The sequence below is a fragment of the Manis pentadactyla genome, chromosome 9 (genome assembly GCF_030020395.1).
Source record: "Manis pentadactyla isolate mManPen7 chromosome 9, mManPen7.hap1, whole genome shotgun sequence".
Taxonomy (NCBI): domain Eukaryota; kingdom Metazoa; phylum Chordata; class Mammalia; order Pholidota; family Manidae; genus Manis; species Manis pentadactyla.
Window position 1 is genome coordinate 98389600 of NC_080027.1, and position 21333 is coordinate 98410932.

General features: G+C 44.8%; 1 protein-coding gene across 1 annotated transcript in view; it reads right to left on the reverse strand.

Annotated features, from left to right (window-relative positions):
- Window positions 1-410: 410 nt before the first annotated feature.
- Window positions 411-21333, reverse strand: part of LOC118928859 (kinesin-like protein KIF28P) — a 43507-nt gene continuing 22584 nt past the window's right edge. The window contains 16 exon segments of the mRNA XM_057508225.1: window positions 411-901; window positions 3863-3950; window positions 3952-3997; window positions 10565-10669; window positions 10927-11025; window positions 11260-11361; window positions 11364-11425; window positions 12129-12261; window positions 13480-13523; window positions 13525-13575; window positions 13577-13758; window positions 16366-16473; window positions 17088-17325; window positions 17960-18148; window positions 19435-19489; window positions 20400-20490. Of these exon segments, the coding sequence (XP_057364208.1) occupies window positions 719-901; window positions 3863-3950; window positions 3952-3997; window positions 10565-10669; window positions 10927-11025; window positions 11260-11361; window positions 11364-11425; window positions 12129-12261; window positions 13480-13523; window positions 13525-13575; window positions 13577-13758; window positions 16366-16473; window positions 17088-17325; window positions 17960-18148; window positions 19435-19489; window positions 20400-20490 (1776 nt within the window). The 3' untranslated portion in view covers window positions 411-718.

Below are 21333 nucleotides of genomic sequence, written 5' to 3' on the forward strand. Positions count from 1 at the left end.
GATTAGTAAGTAGTATTACTATTACCACTATTTTGCTATTAGGAGTCTGTCTTTAGCCACAAAAGGTTTCTTTACAGCCTTTCCCCACCAGAGTATTCACTGCTTGTCAGTCCATAACTGAGGCCCCTTCATCAATGCTTTGTGGAATCAAGATCCTTTGAGATGGACTAACTCCTGGTGATCTCAACAGCCTGTACCCAACTGGGTGCCAGGGTACAGGCACTAGCACTGCCTGGGGCATTGCATGCATCTCAAATAAACCTGTGAGGACAGAAAGTAAGTGGAGATAGGATATCAAATTTGTTCAGAGCAAGGATACAAAATGAAGGGCATGAAATAACCATTGTCTCAAGTCTGACAGCAAGAAGTTTATTTGAAGTCAGTTTACTGTAAAAATATCAATGGCAAATGCTTATCAGTTGCTTCTATGTGCCAGGCAGTGTTCTAACCACTTTATATTCCTTTATATTTGTTAACCATCTGCCATAAGTACTATTCCCATTCCCACAGAGCTCAGAGCTGCCGGATATCTCCCACCTCACCTTCAGCCTGGATACAGACCCATTTTTACATGATTTCAAATCAAATTGGAGATAAGTTTTGCTTTACAATGGTAGAAGAAATAGATTTAGTGGGAAGTGGGTCTAGTAAATTGAGTCCACAATTCAGCTCTGGTATCCATGTTAATTAAGCTCATTACTGCACAGATGTTTGCCACTCAAAGCTCAAGTGTGTCAGCAACACACCCTAGCTGTTCATATGCAGTAAACATTCTCTTCTTTTTCACTATCTGAGCCACAACATTTTTCAGTTTCCACAAGCTGGATTCAAGTAGGTCCCCAAAGTCCTTTAACATTTGTGACTGTTGATGCACAAATTGTCAAAGCATTTGATAATCTTCCTAAAAAATAAGAAAGATAGTTACTAGTAGACTCACATCATTGGCATAAAATGTGTGTGCATGAAGCAGTGCCCGGTGGTTCTCCCTCTGGCTGGAAAGCTGCCTTTGGAAGTTGCCAGCAGAGACCATAAGTCACCTAGGAGCATGTTCAGTTCCAGGAGAGTGGCCTGAATGGCCTTTAGTTACCACTGATAGGGAGACCTGATGAGATAACCAGATATTTCAGAGTGGACTGGTGTGTATACTTTACCGTAAAAGTTCTAGGGTTCCACGTGGGGGCAGGGATCCTCACTTTGGAGGACTAGGCTTGACTGATGTATCCCTGCCTCCTGTAAGCAGGTCCCCTGGAGAGAAGATTGCAGAGATGCCTGTAGGGAGGCATGGGGGAGGCGGACGGGAGAAGTGGGCGGCGTGCCCCTGAGCGATGGGCAGAGGGCAGAGGGCAGGTCACAGCGTCTTGCTTAGTTTCTGTTTCCCTGGTTGCTAGGGAAATACCTGCTCTGTTACTTTGGCTGTTTTTTCCATAGGTAGAGTTACAGTGAACACACCTGCTCAAGAATCTCCCTTTCCAGGTCCTGGCCACACCCTCTCTGTGTCCCCCAGGAGCAACCACTAGCCTGACATATATGATAATCATTTTCTTACCACCTATACTGCAGCCCAAAACAGCATTTTTTTTTTTTTTGCTTGTCTTTGACCATTTCTGGAATCATACTGGACGGCGTCTTTTGTGACTAGAAGGTTTCACTCCCTACTGTTGGCGGTGAGTCACCCAGTTGTGTGTGACTGTAGTTCACTTTCTCAGCAGTGCCGTGTTCCGCAGTACCGAGGAGCCATAATTTACCTGTCACTGTGGACATACATCAGGGTGCTTCCAGGCTGGGACCCTTACGGAAGATGGTGTGAGTGCACCGGCTTCTGCAAAAGTGTTTAGCTGGTCCCTCATCTGAACCATGAAACAAAAAGTGATTTGAGGGACTATTTCTCAGTTCTCTCAAGAATAGTGTATACTAGTGCCATTCTAGATGGGTAGGAGAGAAGTTAATTCATTACATACATCAGATACCTTGGGAGGTGGTTCCCATGCTTCAGATTAAGGCAGATTCATCTGGAGGGTTTGTAAAACAGATTACTGGGCCCCATGCCCAGAGGTCCTGATTTCACAGGCTGGGAATGGGCCCTGGAATCTATTTCTATGATGCCAGCTCATCTGAAGCTTCTATATATGTATAGTTTAGATAAGACCCAAGTTCATTTTTCCTCATAGGTATTCTTAATTCTAGCACTGTTTATTGATAAATCCATCATTGCCACACTCAACTGTGGGTCTCTCTTGGTCAAGTTTCTAGTCTTGAGTGAATCTAATTCTGGGCCTTTCTGGTCTTTTCCTTTGGTTATCTTATCTGTATTTGGGCCAGTAACTTTCTGTTGCAATAGCTTTAAAATAAACCTTGATATCAGGTAGGGCAAGTCCTCTTAGCTTGTTTTGGGGCTTTGGTCTTATCTTTTGTAACTTTTGTAATTCCATCTAAATTATAGAGTCACCTTGTCAGGTTCCATTACATTGGACTGGGATTACATTGAATTTCAAGGAGACGTGACAGATTTATAACAGCAAATCTTCCAAATCATGGAGACATGGCATCTTTCTCTGTTCAGTTAGATTGTCTTTAATCCCTCTCGGCAAGTTTTAAAATGTGCTCCATAGAAGTCCATAGTTTTCTGTTAGCTGTAGGCCTAAGTACTTCATATACTCGATATAATTATAAATGGTATCTTTTTTAAAATTCATTTTATTATCATTAATCTACAATTACATGAAGAACATTATGGTTACTAGACTCCCCCCTTCACCAAGTCCCTCCCCACAAACTCCATTACAGTCACTGTCCATCAGTGTAGTAAGATGCTGTAGACTCACTACTTGTCTTCTCTGTGTTGCACATCCCTCCCTATGCCCCCCAAATGGTATCGTATTTAAAATTTTTTCTTATTGCTATTATATTCAAGTGCAGTTAATTTTTAAATATTGGTTTTGTAGCCAGCAAATTTGTAATTCTATTTATTTATAAATTCTTCTGGATTTTCTCTTGGAATAAACAGTCATGTGGGAGTAACAGAAGCAGCATGGTGCAGTGGGAAAGAATACAGTGGAGCAACCCTGCTGGGCTTAGAGCTTCGCTGCACTTACTAGCTGTGTACCCTCACACAAGTTACTTAACCTGCCTTGTGCCTTAGACCAATCAACTGTGAGATAAGGCTAAGGATAGTGCCCACCACACTGAGTTGCTGTCAGAACTGAATCAGTAACTGACTGTAAAGCACTAGTAAGTCATATAAATATAAACTATTATTGCTATTACCTTTCCAATCTTTATACCTTGTCTTTTTTTGCCATGCTGCATTGGCTAGAACCTGAAGTACAACGTCAAACAGAAGGGAAGCAAGTTGACATCCCCAGCTTCTTGCTCGTGTGAGCGGGAAAGTGTGACGTGATCAACCATTAAGCATTATGTTCACTGTTTATTTGTTTACCAAGGAATGTCCATTTTATTCCAAGTTTGCTAAGAGTTTTTACTATGGTAGGATGCTGAATTTTATCACATGCTTTTTCTGCATCTATGGCAGGAATCATGATTTTTCTCCTATAAGATCTTAATGTCATGAATTACATTTATTTCATTTTATCACAATAAACCAAACTTGCATTTCTGGGATATTCTGTGCCACAGAGTTCATGAACATCAATCAGCAATGGCCATGGCTGCCTGGAACCAGCCAGCTGTACATCAAAATAAAAAAGTGGGAGGAAAGATGGGTGCCCAGAGATAGACTCACTGTTACAGCCTCGGCCTGCTCTTCTGCTTCAGCACCCCCCACCCCCAACTCAGGGAAGGCAGTTACAGCAAATGCCTAAACCTAGTGGAGATTCCTTTCACTCCCTGGATTCTGGCTACTTACAGGAGGTTTACAATGCCTCAGTCTGAGAAACTGATCTCTTGCCATGTTCACACTTTGGTAGAGCACCTTAAGAGCTCTGGCAAACTCTGTCCCAGCTGGCTTGCTGAGGGCGCACTTGGTTAAGCTGTCTGGCTGCTGGAAGTTAAGCTGTCATCCCGGTTACCTTCAGGGCACTTATGTGCTGATGTAGCAAGAAAAGATAATATTTATTTCATCTATTTATCCAGGTATCTATATTTTTATTTACTTCAGTGACAATCTATTATGTCAACCTTTATCACGCATCAATTCAGACCTATCCAAAAATCTTAGAAGGCCAAGGTTTTTGCCTTGTTTTTTAAATGAAACAAAATATAGATGAACTCATTAAGAAGTAATACACATTAGACAAATACACATCCCAAATGTAGGAGTTTAGAGGAAAACTAAACAACCCAGACTTCAGTGGCCTCTCACCTTGATGACTAGAACCAATTTTCTTAAGTGGTTCTCTGAGAAGCACGTTTTCCTCCCTCAGGACTCTGTTAATATTTCTTTTTTTCACTTTTCTTTTTGGTATCATTAATCTACAATTACATGAGGAACATTATGTTTACTAGATTCCCCCCGTCACCAAGTCCCCCCCACATACCCCATTACAGTCTCTGTCCATCACCGTAGTAAGATCCTATAGAGTCACTACTTGTCTTCTTTGTGTTGCACAGCCCTCCCTGTGCCCCCCACACACATTATACATGCTATACATGCTATTCATAATGCCCCCTTTCTTCCCCCCCACCCTTATCCCTCCCTTCCCGCCCATCCTCCCCAGTCTCTTTCTCTTTGGTAACTGTTAGTCCATTCTTGGGTTCTATGTGTCTGCTGCTGTTTTGCTTCTTCAGTTTTTTCTTTGTTCTTATACTCCACATATGAGTGAAATCATTTGATACTTGTCTTTCTCTGCCTGGCTTATTTCACTGAGCATAATACCCTCTAGCTCCATCCATGTTGTTGCAAATGGTAAGATTTGTTTTCTTCCTAAGGCTGAATAATATTCCATTGTGTATATGTACCACATCTTCTTTATCCATTCATCTACTGATGGACACTTAGGTTGCTTCCATTTCTTGGCTATTGTAAGTAGTGCTGCAAAAAACATAGGGGTGCATCTGTCTTTTTCAAACTGGGCTGCTGCATTCTTAGGGTAAATTCCTAGAAATGGAATTCCTGGGTCAAATGGTATTTCTATTTTGGGCTTTTTGAGGAACCTCCATACTGCTTTCCACAATGGTTGAACTAATTTACATTCCCAACAGCAGTGTAGGAGGGTTCCCCTTTCTCCACAACCTCGCCAACATTTGTTGTTGTTTGTCTTTTGGATGGTGGCCGTCCTTACTGGCGTGAGGTGATATCTCATTGTGGTTTTAATTTACATTTCTCTGATGACTAACGATGTGGAGCATCTTTTCATGTGTCTGTTGGCCATCTGAATTTATTCTTTGGAGAACTGTCTGTTCAGCTCCTCTGACCATTTTTTTATTGGATTATTTGCTTTTTGTTGAGGTGCATGAGTTCTTTATATATTTTGGATGTTAACCCTTTATCAGATCTGTCATTTATGAATATATTCTCTCATACTGTAGGATGCCTTTTTGTTCTATTGATGGTGTCCTTTGTTGTACAGAATCTTTTCAACTTAATATAGTCCCACTTGTTCATTTTTGCTTTCATTTCCCTTGCCCAGGGAGATGTGTTCATGAAGAAATTGTTCATGTTTATGCCCAAGACATTTTTTTTGCCTATGTTTTTTCTAAGAGTTTTATGGTTTCATGACTTGAATTCAGGTCTTTGATCCATTTCGAATTTACTTTTGTGTATGGGGTTAGACAATGATCCAGTTTCATTCTCTTACATGTAGCTGTCCAGTTTTGCCAACACCAGCTTTGAAGAGGCTGTCATTTCTCCATCGTATGTCCATGGCTCCTTTATTGTATATTAATTGACCACATATGTTTGGGTTAATGTCTGGAGTCTCTATTCTGTTCCACTGGTCTGTGGCTCTGTTCTTGTGCCAGTACCAAATTGTCTTGATTACTGTGGCTTTGTAGTAGAGTTTGAAGTTAGGAAGCGAGATCCCTACCGCTTTATTCTTCCTTCTCAGCATTGCTTTGGCTATTCGGTGTCTTTTGTGGTTCCATATGAATTTTAAAACTATTTGTTGCAGTTCGTTGAAGAATGCTGTTGGTATTTTGATAGGGATTGTATTAAATCTGTAGATTGCTTTAGGCAGGATGGCCATTTTGACAATATTAATTCTTCCTAGACAAGAGCATGGGATCAGTTTCTATCTGTTAGTGTCCTCTTTAATTTCTCTTAAGAGTGTCTTGTAGTCTTCAGGGTATAGGTCTTTCACTTCCGTGGTTAGGTTTATTCCTAGGTATTTTATTCTTTTTGATGCAATTGTGAATGGAATTGTTTTCCTGATTTCTCTTTCTGCTAGTTCATCATTAGTGTATAGGAAAGCAACAGATTTCTGTGTATTAATTTGTATCCTGTAACTTTGCTGAATTCAGATATTTGTTCTAGTAGTTTTGGAGTGGAGTCTTTAGGGTTTTTTATGCACAATATCATGTCATCTGCAAATAGTGACAGTTTGACTTCTTCTTTACAAATCTGGATGCCTTGTATTTCTTTGTTTTGTCTGATTGCCATGGCTAGGACCTTCAGTACTATGTTGAATAACAGTGGGGAGAGTGGGCATCCCTGTCTTGTTCCCGAACTTAGAGGAAAGGCTTTCAGCTTCTTGCTGTTAAGTATGACATTGGCTGTGGGTTTGTCATATATGGCCTTTATTATGTTGAGGTACTTGCCTTCTATACCCATTTTGTTGAGAGTTTTTATCATGAATGGATGTTGAATTTTGTCAAATGATTTTTCAGCATCTTTGGAGATGATCATGTGTTTTTTGTCTTTCTTTTTGTTGATGTGGCAGATGATGTGGATGGATTTTCGAATGTTGTACCATCCTTGCATCCCTGGGATGAATCCCACTTGGTCATGTGTATGATCTTCTTGATGTATTTTTTAATTCAGTTTGCTAATATTTTGTTGAGTATTTTTGCATCTATGTTCTTCAGGGATATTGGTCTATAATTTTCTTTTTTGGTGAGGTCTTTGCCTGGTTTTGGTATTAGAGTGATGCTGGCTTCATAGAATGAGTTTGGAAGTATTCCCTCCTCTTCTATTTTTAGGAAAACTTTAAGGGGAATGGGTATTATGTCTTCTCTATATGTCTAATAAAATTTAGCGGTAAATCCATCTGGCCCGGGGGTTTTGTTCTTGGGTAGTTTTTTGATTATTGATTCAATTTTGTTGCTGGTAATTGGTCTGTTTAGATTTTCTGTTTCTTTCTGGGTCAGTCTTGGAAGGTTGTATTTTTATAGGAAGTTGTCCATTTCTTCTAGGTTTCCCAGTTTGTTAGCTTAGCGATTCTCATACTATTCTCTCATAATTCTTTGTATTTCTGTGGGGTCCATCGTGATTTTTCCTTTCTCATTTCTGATTCTGTTTATGTGTGTAGATACTCTTTTTCTCTTAATAATTCTGACTAGGGGCTTATCTATTTTGTTTATTTTCTCAAAGAACCAGCTCTTGGTTTCATTGATTTTTTTCTATTGTTTTATTCTTCTCAATTTTATTTATTTATTTTCTGATTTTTATTATGTCCCTCCTTCTGCTGACTTTGGGCCTCATTTGTTCTTCTTTTTCCAATCTCAATAATTGTGATTGTTCTTCCTTCTTTAAATATGCCTGGATTGCTATATACTTTCTCTTAGAACTGCCTTTGCTGCATCCCACAGAATATTGGGCTTTGTGCTGTTATTGTCATTTGTCTCCATTTATTGCTTGTTCTCTATTTTAACTTGGTCATTGATCCATTGCTTATTAAGGAGCATGTTGTTAAGCCTCCATGTGTTTGTGAGCCTTTTTGTTTTCTCTGTACAATTTATTTCTAGTTTTATACTTTTGTGGTCTGAGAAGTTGGTTGGTAGAATTTCAATCTTTTTGAATTTACTGAGGCTCTTTTTATGGCCTAGTATGTGGTCTATTCTGGAGAATGTTCCATGTGCACTTGAGAAGAATGTGTATCCTGCTGCTTTTGGGTGTAGAGTTCTGTAGATGTCTATTAGGTCCATCTGTTCTAGTGTGTTGTTCAGTGCCTCTTGTGTCCTTTCTTATTTTTTGTCTGGTGGATCTGTCCTTTGGAATGAGTGGTGTGTTGAAGTCTCCTAGAACGAATGCATTGCATTCTATTTCCTCCTTTAATTCTGTTAGTATTTGTTTCACATATGTTGGTGCTCCTGTATTGGGTGCATATATATTTATAATGATTATATTATCTTGTTGGACTGAGCCCTTTATCATTATGTAATGTCCTTCTTTATCTCTTGTTACTTTCTTTTCTTGAAGTCTATTTTGTCTGATACAATTACTGCAACACCTGCTTTTTTCTCCCTATTGTTTGCATGAAATATCTTTTTACATCCCTTTTCTTTTAGTCTGTGTGTGTCTTTGGGTTTGAGGTGAGTCTCTTGTAAGCAGCATATAGATGGGTCTTGCTTTTTTATCCTTTCTGTTACTCTGTGTCCTTTTATTGGTGCATTCAGTCCATTTACATTAAGGGTGATTATTGAAAGATGTACTTATTGCCATTGCAGGCTTTAGATTCGTGGTTATGAAAGGTTTAAGAGTAGCTTCTTTACTATCTAATCATCTGGCTTAACTCACTTATTAAGCTATTATAAACACAGTCTGATGATTCTTTATTTTTCTCCCTTCTTATTCCTCCTCCTCCATTCTTTATATGTTAGGTGTTTTACTCTGTACTCTTTTGTGTTTCCTTTGATTGCTTTTGTGCATAGTTGATTTTATTTTTTGCCTTTAGTTAGTATTTGGTTGGTCTGCTTTCTTTGGTGTAGTTTTGTTTTCTCTGGTGACATCTATTTAGCCTTAGGACTGCTTCCATCTAGAGCAGTCCCTTTAAAATATCCTGTAGAGGTGGTTTGTGGGAGGCAAATTCCTCAACTTTTGCTTGTCTCAGATTTGTTTAATCCCTCCTTCATATTTAAATGATAATTGTGCTAGATACAGTATTCTTGGTTCAAGGCCCTTCTGTTTCATTACATTAAATATATCATGCCATTCTCTTCTGGCCTGTAAGGTTTCTGTTGAGAAGTCTGATGATAACCTGATGGGTTTTCCTTTGTAGGTGGCCTTTTTTCTCTCTCTGGCTGCCTTTAATACTCTGTCCTTGTCCTTGATATTTGCCATTTTAATTATTATGTGTCTTGTTGTTGTCCTCCTTGCATCCCTTGTGTTGGGAGATCTGTGGGCTTCCATGATCTGAAAGACTATTTCCTTCCCCAGTTTGAGGAAGTTTTTAGCAATTATTTCTTCAAAGACACTTTCTATCCCTTTCTCTCTCTCTTCTTCTTCTTCTTCTGGTACCCCTATAATGCGAATATTGTTCTGTTTGAATTGGTCACACAGTTCTCTTAATATTCTCTCATTCCTGGAGATCCTTTTATTTCTTTCTGCCTCAGCTTCTCTGTATTCCTGTTCTGTGATTTCTATTCCATTAATGCCCTCTTGCACCTCATCCAGTCTGCTCTTAAGTCCTTCCAGAGATTGTTTTATTTCTGTATTCTCTCTCCCAACTTGATTCTTTAGCTCTTGCATATTTCTCTGTAGGTCTATCAGCATGGTTATGACCTTTATTTTGAATTCTTTTTCAGGAGGAATTGTTAAATCTGTCTCCCCAGGGCCTCTCTCAGGGGTTGTCTGGGTGATTCTGGATTGGACCAAATTCTTCTGCCTTTTCATGGTGATAGAGGTTGTCATAGGCAGGTAGCGCATGTGTTAGCTGGGAGAACAAAGTTCCTTTCCTGCTTGCTGGTTGCCCTGCCCTTCTCTGCTGCCTGTGCCAGTTACCCGCACATTGGGAGCAGCACTCAGGGCAGCCCAGAGCGGGGAGAGGCAGGCATGCCGGTTGTGCGCTCCTGCGTGAATAACGCCCCTTTGCGCCCTGCCCCTGCCAGCTGCACGCCGGTGGCAGCCCCAGGTCTGGCCCGGGTGGCTGTGCGCTGGGAGGAGGCTCTGAGCAGCTGCTGTGGGCGCAGATGTGCCCAGGCTGCTCTGCTGGGGCCACGTGGGAGGGGGAATGAATGGCAGGTTGCTTATCACCGTGAGGGGCTGCAGGGCTGCATTGCCTGCCCAGGGGCTGGGGCACAGCTGTGAGGCCCCTGTCCCTTTAAGACTTTCAAAAAGCACTTGCTTTTCCTTCATCCTGGGGGAGCCAGCTGTGGGGACCCGCTTTCAGATTTTAGTTTTCCATTTTCCTAATATCCAACACACCATGCAATGTGTGTCTGCGCTCCCGGTGTGGATGACTAGGGCTGGGTATTTAGCAGTCCTGGGCTCCCTCTCCCTCCCTGCTCCAAGTCCTCTCCTCCCACTGGTCGGCTGGGGTGTGGGGAGCGCTTGGGTCCTGCCGGGCCACAGCTTGTATCTTACCCCCTTCATGTGATGCTGAGTTCTCGCAAATGTAGATGTAGCCTGGCTGTTGTACTGTATCCTCTGGTCTCTCTGTTAGGTGTAGTTTTATTTGTTGTATTTTCAAAAATATATATGGTTTTGGGAGGAGATTTCCACTGCTCTACTCACACTGCCATCTTCCCAAAATCTCCCTGTTAATATTTCTGAGCAGTTCCGTCTCCTGTTCTAACTTGAGCTGCTTCAGATAAAGTTCTGGTATCTGGGTTGAGTAATCTACAAAAAAACACATCAGTTTTAGCCTTTTGCTGTATTATTTGCATATCCTTTGAGACTGGCAATTTTTACATATCCCAAGAAAAGTAGATGGTGTGGGGGTGTGGTGAGCAAGGTTTAAGCCCTGAAGTGTACACAGGAGTAAATTAAGAAAACATGTGTTATGGGGAAGGAACACTGATGATCTGCAGGCAGCTGGCCTCTTGAGATTTTTTAGTTATCTGTGATGTCCATGTTAATGTCACCATGTTAAGGACACCTGACCTGTATCCTGGAAATGTTCTTGGTGTCCACCATGACATGGCCTTCACCTGTGAACATGAAGTCTGCCTGGGAGCAGCTCTGTCTGGCACAGCCTCCCGTGGTGTGGGGGAGACATCAGGGAAAAACACCTCAGTTGCCCAGCCCCCATGTGTGTGAGGAGATTCAAACCAGGTCATCACCTGTGGACGAGAACCCAGGGACCCCAGGGAAGACTGCTCTTGGCTGTTAAGACCACCTCCCTCTGCAACTCCCTCTGCATCCTAGATAGAGTGACATGAGATCTGATTAAAGAATGTACCATGCAAAAGAGGAAGTCAGCACATTACCTTGAAGACCTCATAAGTCAACAATGAGAGTATTTGTCTGTAAATAATTCAGAAACTCCTGAGATGCATGTAAGGCTGTAAATTGGACAGTCTCTTCAATGGGGGATTCAGAATTTTCCATACACACTTGGTATATAAAGTTTTTAGAAGATCATACATTCTGTACCTGAGAAAAGAACATAAAACACAGCTTAAAACCAGAAGGGACATATTTGTGAAGAAAAGGATCAGATGAGCCAAAGAATTACAGCCTGAACTGGTTAGTGGATAAAAGATGACCTGTAACTGATTCTCATGATTGCTGCTTCCAACATGTGTTATTAACATGAGTCTCATCACTAATGAATAATATTAACTGTCTAACAAAAAGAAAAATGTATTTTGATATGTACTTTCTCCTCAAATAATCTAAAATTGTTCATTTTCCATGTGTGATATTTTGGGTTTTGTCCTTCAAAGTCTTCTTTTTTGCTTTATCTCAATATCCTTTTAGCCTACTTATTTTAAGTTGCCTCTGCCACATTGTACTACAGTTCTTTTATTTCCAACTCAAAGGAAAAAACCAGCAACCATCATTCTACTTAGATAATATAGTTTACTGGATATTCCTTCTGATAAGGAAATTGCTGACTCTACTGCTTCAGTCACTTAGAAGGATCAATACACATTGATCAGAGTCCAGCAACCTGGAGGGAGGTGTGGCTTCTCTCTATTAAACATTTCGGGGGAAATAGTTATTTTCGGGTTGAGCTAGCAGAGAAACGAAATTCCATAATAAACCCCTTTTTAAAATAAGGACAGACTCCCTCGCACGAGCACCCAGGAGATAGGTGGTTTGTGCATAGCAGCCTTGCAGAGCAGGCTGATGCCCCATCTGCATGCCTCACTCTGGATCTTCCTTTAGCCACTTGGTGCCAAGGCACTGCACAATGTGCATCTGGAAATCCATCCCCTTGCCCAGCAGCTCCAAAGGGTCAGTAACCACATCCTCCTCACCACACGCTCTACAAATGGAGGAGGTAAAAACTGATCACAGGTTTGCCTGGGCCCAAGCAACTTGGGATATTTGGTGGTATCAAAATAGACTCCTTATGAGATTGCCAAGCCCACTGAGGAAGGATAGGGAATATTACCAGCTATAGAATTCACTGAAGAAGCATGCGGCCTTCTCAAGGAGGAGATAGAATTATAATAGCTTCATGCAATAAATAAAAACTAGCACTGACAGTTCAAGTAGGTTCCCAGGAGGACAGAGGGACTGTCACCCAGAGAAAGCCAGCTGGATGCCCAGAAGCACCAAGAAAAAAGTGAATTCTTCATAGTCCAGAGTCAGCCCTCAAGCCTACAAGCTCAGAAACTAATGTGGACAGCTTTCTAACAGGTGACCTCTGCCATATCAACCAAACTCACAAAGGCTGAAACCTACAAACTAGAATGTCACTTTATTAATTTTCAGAGGGAAATATGACCTTCAGGTGCCTAGAAGCCTGAGGGGGCCAAGTGATCAGAAAGTTGCTTAGAGTCTCTCAGTAAAGATGAGTTGGTGGTCAGCTTGGCCTCTTGGTCATAGGACCTTGCAGTTCTCCTCCTTCTTGAGCCTATTTCCTCTTCAGAAAGATGAAAAGTTTGCCCTGGGTGCCTACGAGGACCCTGGCATCCAGACCAGGACACCCCCAACCCCCATCCTCGCCCCCCTGAATGGCCTCTTTGCTTAGAATTGCTAAGAGACATTAGCTTCTGTAAAAAACTGCCTGAACTGCCTTTGGCCTAAAGAGAGAAAACAGATGAGATATCCTGGGAGGTAGAAGGTAATGGAGTAGAGTTAAAAAAGAACCTGTTCGCGCAGAAGTCAGATGACAACACGGAATAAGGCCAGATAAGGAAACAAAGACACCTCAGTCCCTACCTCGAGAAAAGGAACAAAGAAATGGTCAGCACCTGTACCAAGGATGGAGAAAGGTTGAGCCAGAAAATCAGCTTTCTGCTTCTGGTTCTCAGGCCTCATCAGCAGGCATTTTAAATACCCCAGGTCAGCTGATTTGGCTGCTATGGCAAAAAATCAGATTTGATGAGGCCAAATCACTCATGAGTGAGCTCTTTCATTTGTCTCATAATGACCTTCCGAGGGTGCCAAGTTGACCACCCCTCCAGGAGAACTCAGGCTTGCTATGAGTTTTCTATGGTTGACAGACCCAGAATGATGGAGGGAGGGGAACCCGCATAGCCCCGTCGGGGAGCAGGGCGCCATGTGGATATGCAGCACTGGACTCCAGCTGATCCCAGTCCGGAAACTCCACCTGCTCCTCCAACTTCATGGTAGGCTAGTGACTGGAGCCAGAGGTGAGCTGAGCCCAGGTGGATGACCTCGACAGGGTCCCAGAATGGACCGTCTTCCTGAGCTATCTTCTCTTGGCTGTCTTCTTCATTGAGGAAGCGCTGGTAAAGTTCCTCTGTTAGGAATTTCCTATTGATAAACATGGCTTTTGACCAAATCCACACCTGAAAACACAGAGGTAGGTCACTAATCTTTGATTTCAAATGCTGCTCTAGCAATTTCTCCATGAGTTCCTCAGCATAAGTCACATAGAGGGACTCAGTGAGACAGAAAATGTCCTGGCCCTCAATGTCACATCAGAAGTGGTTACCAGGTAAAACAGGCAACTCCACTGAGCAACTTGGACAAGAACCGAGGCAGGGCATTCTGAGTGCCATGTGTCTGCACAAGAAGGACATTCTCCAGACAGTAAAATATGTCGCTCTTTTTCTGTTTGCCTCAAGCAGAGTGGAGAATTCAGTACTCTACTGCCAGCGGGCTGTAAAAATGGATGGGAGCCTGGCTGGGGCATGTACAGCAGCCAAATGGGGCAGGAATCCTGGTCAGATAGCGTTTTTAAGGCCTTTAGGCCAGGGAACTAGGATAATGGGAATCTGGGAATGAAACCAGTCCAACCCGGGCTGTGGCAGGTGAAACTGATGTCACCCTTGGCAGGTCAACGAGGCGCTGTGGGTCAGGCTGGGACAACGGTGCTGACACACCCTAGGGGGCTGCATGCCCGGCAGGTGCCATCCAGCTGAGGCAACGGGTGGTAAGCAGGCACTGCTGAAAAGTAGCTGCAAGCTGGCAGCATAGCCAGGTGGGAATGCCCTGCCCAGGCCTCACAAGGGCCCTGCCTGCTCCTGACAGCCACATAGCCACCCGTGGGTGCTGCCTCCTCCAGGACTGTGGCAGCATTCACAGTCCATGCAGCCCAGGCGAACATGTACAAGACCCTCCACCAAGAAAGAGCCTTTCGTGTCTGCCTCAGACCCACTTCCACTATCTGCGATCTATTCTACAGCCTTCAAGTTCATACACAAATGGTCCAGGAAACTACCAGAAGTTACCAACAGCATTTCAGAGGAAGGTCACTTTGAAAGGTGAAAGATTTATGCAGTCTGAAGAGAAACCAGAGTATAGAAGATCACTTTGAAAAGGTAAAAACAGACTACTTGCAAGTGGCAGATCAGTAAAATTAATTTCTGCATGATAAAGAAAAATAGAAAAAAAATCACCATAAAATCTGTTCATGTACAATCTCTTAGAAGAGAGCCCAGTGGGCCTATCCTGGAGCAGTCCTCGGCTCTCCCACATGACACATCTAACAAAAACAGCTGAGAACACAAGCCTGCTTTCTGTTTCTGGTAATGCCAGGCTGTGTTATTCAGGTAACCCTTTTGCTAACAATAAAAAGGCTGAATAAACTATTTTTCAAATCAACTTAAGCTATAATACAAAATAAACAATAAAAAAAGTGACATGGAAAGCAGTTTTAAAAAATCTCCTTAAAGTAAGGTATGACAAGACAGTAGGAAACTGTCCAACATGTGACCCCAGAGATGCATGTGGAATACTGGGTCACCAGAGCTTTGCTCTCTTGGCATTTGCCAAAAAAAAAAAAAATCACACATACATTGAGGGTTCAGTTCCAGAGATCTCATAGGACATGGCACAGATATTAAGGCTGACTCCCCAGAGTTGGGGGGCGGGTGTCACAGGAGGCCCTCCCCCATCACCCTGAGACCTTTGGGAGCTATTCTGGGTGTGTGAGGTGAGCCAGAATCAAACATGCTGCTTGGTATGTGTGTTCCCCAAAATTCACGGGTTGGAACCTAACCCTCAATGTGATGGTGTTTGGAGGTGGGCTTTTGTGGGGGATTAAGGTCCTGAGGGTGCCCCTCGTGGTGGGATCAGTGGCCTTATAAAGGGGCCATAGAGAGCTCCCTGCCCCTTCCACACGTGAGGACACAGCTGGACGATGCCTATGAACCAGGAAGAGGCCCTCAGCAGACACCGGATCTGTCTAGGCCATGATCATGATCTTGTCAGCCTCCAGAAATTGTAAGAAATAAACACCTGTTATTTAAACCCCTGTTTTTGGTATTTTGCTATAGCAATCTGAATGGACTAAGAATGCCCCCCGTTTCCTCCACCCTGGTCAGAGGGAAAGGAGGGGAAGCCGCCTCCGGCATGTGAGTTCCAGAAGGGTCCTGGCCAGGTTTGCAACCCGGGCCCTCGAGGCCTGTGGCCAGTTAAACTCACAGCCCGTCCCCAGCAGATGCGAACAAAGCCCCTTGACCTGGATGGTGAGTACCCAGGTGTTTACAGTACCACATGAGCATAGAGGTTTGTAGTCTTTTCTCTGTCGTATTTCACAATTTAAAAAACGTTGTTAAAAACTGGATACAGAAAATCCTGGCAACTTGAGGGCAATGAGCAGAAAAGTTAAACCAGAGAAGTCTCAGTGAGTCGAGTCACTCAGCAGAGCAGATCGTCCAGTGGGCGAACGTGCCCCAGCCGCCTGGCTCAGTGAGAGGCCGGTCGCTGGGAGGTTGGGGGCATCGCCTCTGCGGGCGGCTCACAGCGGGGCGCTGGGCGCAGCCAGCACTCTGAGAGGCCCCAGCCGCCGCACAAGTCAGGACGCCAAGGACAGACACGCTGTCACGCAGGAGGAGAGGAAAGGGGAAGACCTCCTGCTTCAGAACAGCACTGGGCTCTCTCGCTCGCTCTCTCGCTCGCTCTCTCGCTCTGTCTCTCACTGCGGAGGCCACACTCCCGGGCAGCCTCACCCGCTGAGTCCTCTGGTTGGTCACCTTCACCATGACCTCCTTCCGTAGGTCACAGCCCCTGGAATCCGACAATGTCAAATTCTTCACTTTCAATTCCATTTTTAGCTCCTGGTGAGAGAAAACCTCACTACACAATCCTGCATTACTAGGCCTATCTCATCTTTCCACGTCTTTTCCATTCTCTCCACACCCAGGCTTTCTAAAAGATGCTCCTATTCTGGCTCCTTGGAATTCCCACCAAGAGAAATGACAAGCCCCAGTACGGCTCAGCAACACCCTGGAACCTCATTGATTGTTCTCTGATGACTGGATCCTGTGTCTACAGGCACTGACTCCAGCCTCTGGCATAAAAGCCATCAAGGTGCCTGGACCTAGGAAAGCCCCTCTGGAGGACAATCTGGGATGGGGTGGTTTGGCAAGCAAGTATTGTTCTGGGGTCCTGGGTCCTGGGGTCTGTGGTGGGCCAGCATTGCATATGAGAGTTCTGTGCACTACTCTCAAAACTTTTCTGTACATTTCAGGAAATGGTGCCAAGGCCTGAGATGGTAAGGCCTGGGTGTAGGCTGAGGCCCTGTCACTAGCTTACTGCAGGGTCTGGGGCAAAGCACCTCCCCTCTCCATGCCTGTGTCTGGTCTATACCACCAAGCCAGTTTGGGGCAGTGGGAGTGAAGGCCTTGTGCTCCTTAATGGGACTGATGTTACCCCGTCTTCTAGCTCTTACCTTTTTCAGCTCTTCACTCATTTGATTTGCTTCTGCAACAAGTGGCATCAGTTTGGTGTAGTCCTGGAACACAGCCAGGACACCAGGGTCAGCCTTCCCATCCTTGTTGTTCACAGCACCTAGGGAAAAATTGGGATGCAAGTGACAGGCAGTCACTCTTTCTGGGATACTTTTCAGCCTTGGAGAAGTTTGCATGCTCATCCTTCCTCCAGTCATTATCCAATTGTTCATCAAATATCTACATTTTAAAATTGCAAGCGTTTAATCATGACCTATTGAGTAAAATAGAACTCTATGAGTTCATACTGATGTACATAAATGAATGAACAAATAAATAGGGGAGAAAACTTCTTTCTTTTAGTTGAACCTTTCAACTAAATGTAGAAGAGATGGTGGATCTTAAAATACATCATTTGACAAAAATCATAGTAATAATGAATCTCAGCAAAGATCAAAGGATGATAGAATGGGTGAAAGTATGGTGTCCTGACAGGGAGGCCACAAAGGATTTCCAGAAGGGCCTGGAAGACAGTGGAGAACAGGGGACTGGTCCACAGGGAGGCTGGTCAGAGCCCCTGCAGTTCAGCCAGGGGGATGGAGGCCTGATGTTGGCAAGATACTGTGCAGTCCCCCTGAGTGACAGGTTTTTAAAAAAATTAAAAATGTCATAAAATGCTAGAGCTGGAAGGGGTTTTGGTGAACTTCTAGTCCACCCCTCTCTGTTTCATAGGTGAGGTCCAGAGAAGTGAAGTGACTTGCACAAGAACACACAGCGAGTGTGCATGAGATCCTGGGTCATTCTTGCGGTGCTGCAGCAAGGGGGCACAAGGTGGTCAGTGCCTGGCCTCACTGCGGCTGCTGCCCCTGGGCACCTCAGAGCCCCCTCTCCCAGCTCTTGGATAGTAGCTGGGAAATCCCGTGGCTGGGCAGGAAAGTTTACCAAACGCTGCAGCTTTGCCTTGGTCGTGATGGGCACCCCGTTAACAACCTGGCATTTGTTGTGCGGAGTGACTGCCACTTTGCCATCCAAATTTGTGAAGGAAGCATGTTTACTTGAAATTCTAAAAAGACAAGAGGTCATCTAAGTCCCCGCAAAATTACGATTTTCATGAACAAGATGTTCTTATTTGCCCACTTTAGTGTGCGGGGCACCCCTGTGCGGCAGCTCACAGCGGGGGCAGAAGGCCCTACACAGAGCTGGGAGACACCAAAGCATTTCCTTTAATGGCACCACCGCCACCTCGGTGCCGATAGCTGCATGGAGCCTGCGGACACGGGGGTCTCCCCTAGAGTCCTCAAAACTCACAGGCCAGGAAGGTTGAGTAGTGGGGAATGAGGAGACGGCTAACACAATGGGGAAGGGTGCATCCGTTTCTGGGCCTTTATTATTACAAATCCAGACTTCATATGTTACGAGATTTGGGGATGGATGTTGGTGTCAGGTTGGCTGCCCCCTAGATACTATCTGTGTGTCCTGAGTGACCAGCTTCCTAACTGTTCTAGAATATTGCTGGACTCCTTGGTTGTCATGGAAATTTCTAGATGTTGAGACACAGGTACATCCATATATATCCCTTGCATTCTTGGGGCTCCAGGATCCTGCAGGAAAGGTTTTAACCTCAGCTTATCTGTGTGTCGGATGAGGGGTTCCCATGGGAAATGATCTGCAAAGAAGATTAGGGGAGCCCCCGAGAAGAAATCAGGAGGAGGGGCCTGGAGGCTGGGGGTGCAGGTGGGGGTGCCAACCGGCCCCTCAGCCAGCACGGTCCCCGCCCCTCCCCTGGGGGCCCAGGTGCCTTGCTGAGGGATGTCAGGGCACTGGTCAGTGAGGCCTCTCTCTGTAAGAGCTGGTCAAGTCTATTGCCTGGAAATCTGCAGGCAGTCAGGACATGTCCTGGAAGGAGAGGGAAGCAGGGCAGAGGAGGGGCTTGCCTCTCGAGCACAGAGACCTGAGGGTGCTGTTGCCTTCAGCGATGACACCATGGAAGATGTGGGCCACCGATAGTGGGTCTGCCTGTTGACTCCCCATTTCCTGGCCAGATCTACTTATATCTCTTTGTGGAAAATTACTCAGAGTCTAGCAACCAACTTTCCCTTTCCTCCCAAGGTCAGAGCCAAGGAGACACAAGATTGGCGGCAGGGATTTCAGTGAGAGCTTGGAAGCCCATCCCAAAGCCTTCCACAGGCAGGAGAAGGGCCACTCAGGAGGGCCTGGCACTTTCTTACTCTTGGTGGTCCAGCAGGATTTGTGGCCTGGCCACGAATGACAGGAGTATTTTGAGATCTCCTCTGGATTGAGTGGTCACAGTTCTCTGATGCTGGACAAAGATGGTTCATGTAAACTTACCCCAAACCTTGAAGACTGACCATGTTCAAAGCAGCCTGACTGACATCACATGAACCTGAGAAGAATTAGGAGAACTTATGTTACAGGTTTTGACCTTAAGAAGTTACCATGGCCGCCTGCCATTTCCTCTCCTGTAGGATCATGTGAAGGGGTTTTCCCACTGGGATTTTCAATAATAGTGGTACATGGACATCATCTTGCCTTAGGGGTAATTGTTTTACTGTCTGCCTTTTCTATGGGATTCTTCACTTTTTTAAAGTTCCACCTTCTTCATGGGAATTCCGGAGGAAGAAAGGTTGAGTCTGGGCCTTTGGAGGCATGTTGAAGCCTGGCCCCAGAGAAGGTCCTGGTCTGTGCAGCTCTGTTTTGCGCAGTGACTGACCCCGGGGACTGTGCAGTGACCCAGACCCCACGCCAGCCTGAGGGAGCCTCTCCTGTCTCGGGTGTGTGTAGGGCTGGGGTGGGGAAAGCCAGATGTTACTACAGTACTGGCGCCATTATCCCAACAGCTGGATGAACAAACAAAATGTGGTCTACACATAAATGAAGTATCATTCAGCCTTAAAAAGGAAGGAAACTCTGACACCTGCTACAGCCTTGAGGACATTATGCTGAGTGAAAAGTGCTAATTAATAAAAGGGCAAATACTCTATGATTCCACTTAGACACGGTGTCTTGAGTAGTCAGATTCATGGATGGGGGTGCAAGGCTGCAGCGGGGATGGGGAGTTAGTGTTTCAGGCGGGCGGCAGAGTTTCTGTTTGGGAAGATGAGAATGTTCTGGAAAAGGATGGAGGTGATGGCTGACAATGAGTACACTTAATGCCACTGAACTGTCCACTTAACAGTGGTTAACATGGTGACTTGTGTGTTAGATATATTTTACCACAACAGGAACAATTAAAAAGGAAACGTAGAGGTCAGGGGGCATGAGCAGGACCAGAATAAGCCACCAGGGTGGAGTACTGGCCGGAATGAAGTACCTGAGGACCCCAGTGAGCTGTGGGTCCTCATTGACGTTGACAAGGTGCAGGAAGGTCTTCAACATCTGCCGCTCCTGGAGGGGAAGCCGAGAGAGTCCTGTCACCAGACAGGGCTGGCACACCCAGCAGGACACTGTTCCTTCTACCCACTCTCTCCCAAGCCATTGGCCTGTGCATCCTGTCACACTGACCGGCTTTGTAAAGGGAACCCAGAGGAGGAAAGCAGAGCAGGCTGGGGACTTTGCAGACAGTCAGCTGTCAATGGCCTGAGCTCCCCTGCACAGGACCCTGCAAAGCGTGCCAGCTCCCATCTCTCCTCCTCCCAGCAGCCCTTGTGCTGTCCTCTTTTACCCTCATATCAGGCTCCCTGCCAACCCAGCTGTCCGGATGCCCCACTCTGGTACCCCCCTGGGTAGTCCTTCCCTGGGTCCCCTCTAAACCTGCTGCCCTACATCTCACTGTCCCCAGGCCCTGCCACTCATAATTAGATGTTGACCACAAATGAGCAATGTTGCATTACCCTCTCCTGGTTGCCTAAATGCACTTAATTCTTTCATATAGTTTTGGTTGGTATTGTGCTGGGGGCTGAGAGTCAAACAGAACAGGAATAAACTGCAGGCGCGAGGAAAGCTTTTAAATTTTGAAACTCTTGATAAAGAGTAAAGAGGATAAAGATCCTTCCCCTTGTTACTGTTGACGCAGAACAAAATCTTGTGTTCCGTGCTCTGCATTCCTCCTTCACCCTGCTGCTGAGTCTCAAGCCCAGATTTACATCGGATGTAAATAGGATGTTAATACTTGAATAGAGCTTCTGGCTGCCATGTGCACCCCATGCTATGCCCATACATCTAGAATCCTTGGACCCTTACTTGGCCTTGCCTCCTGATCCCGCAGACCCCCATCCTACTGCACCCCCT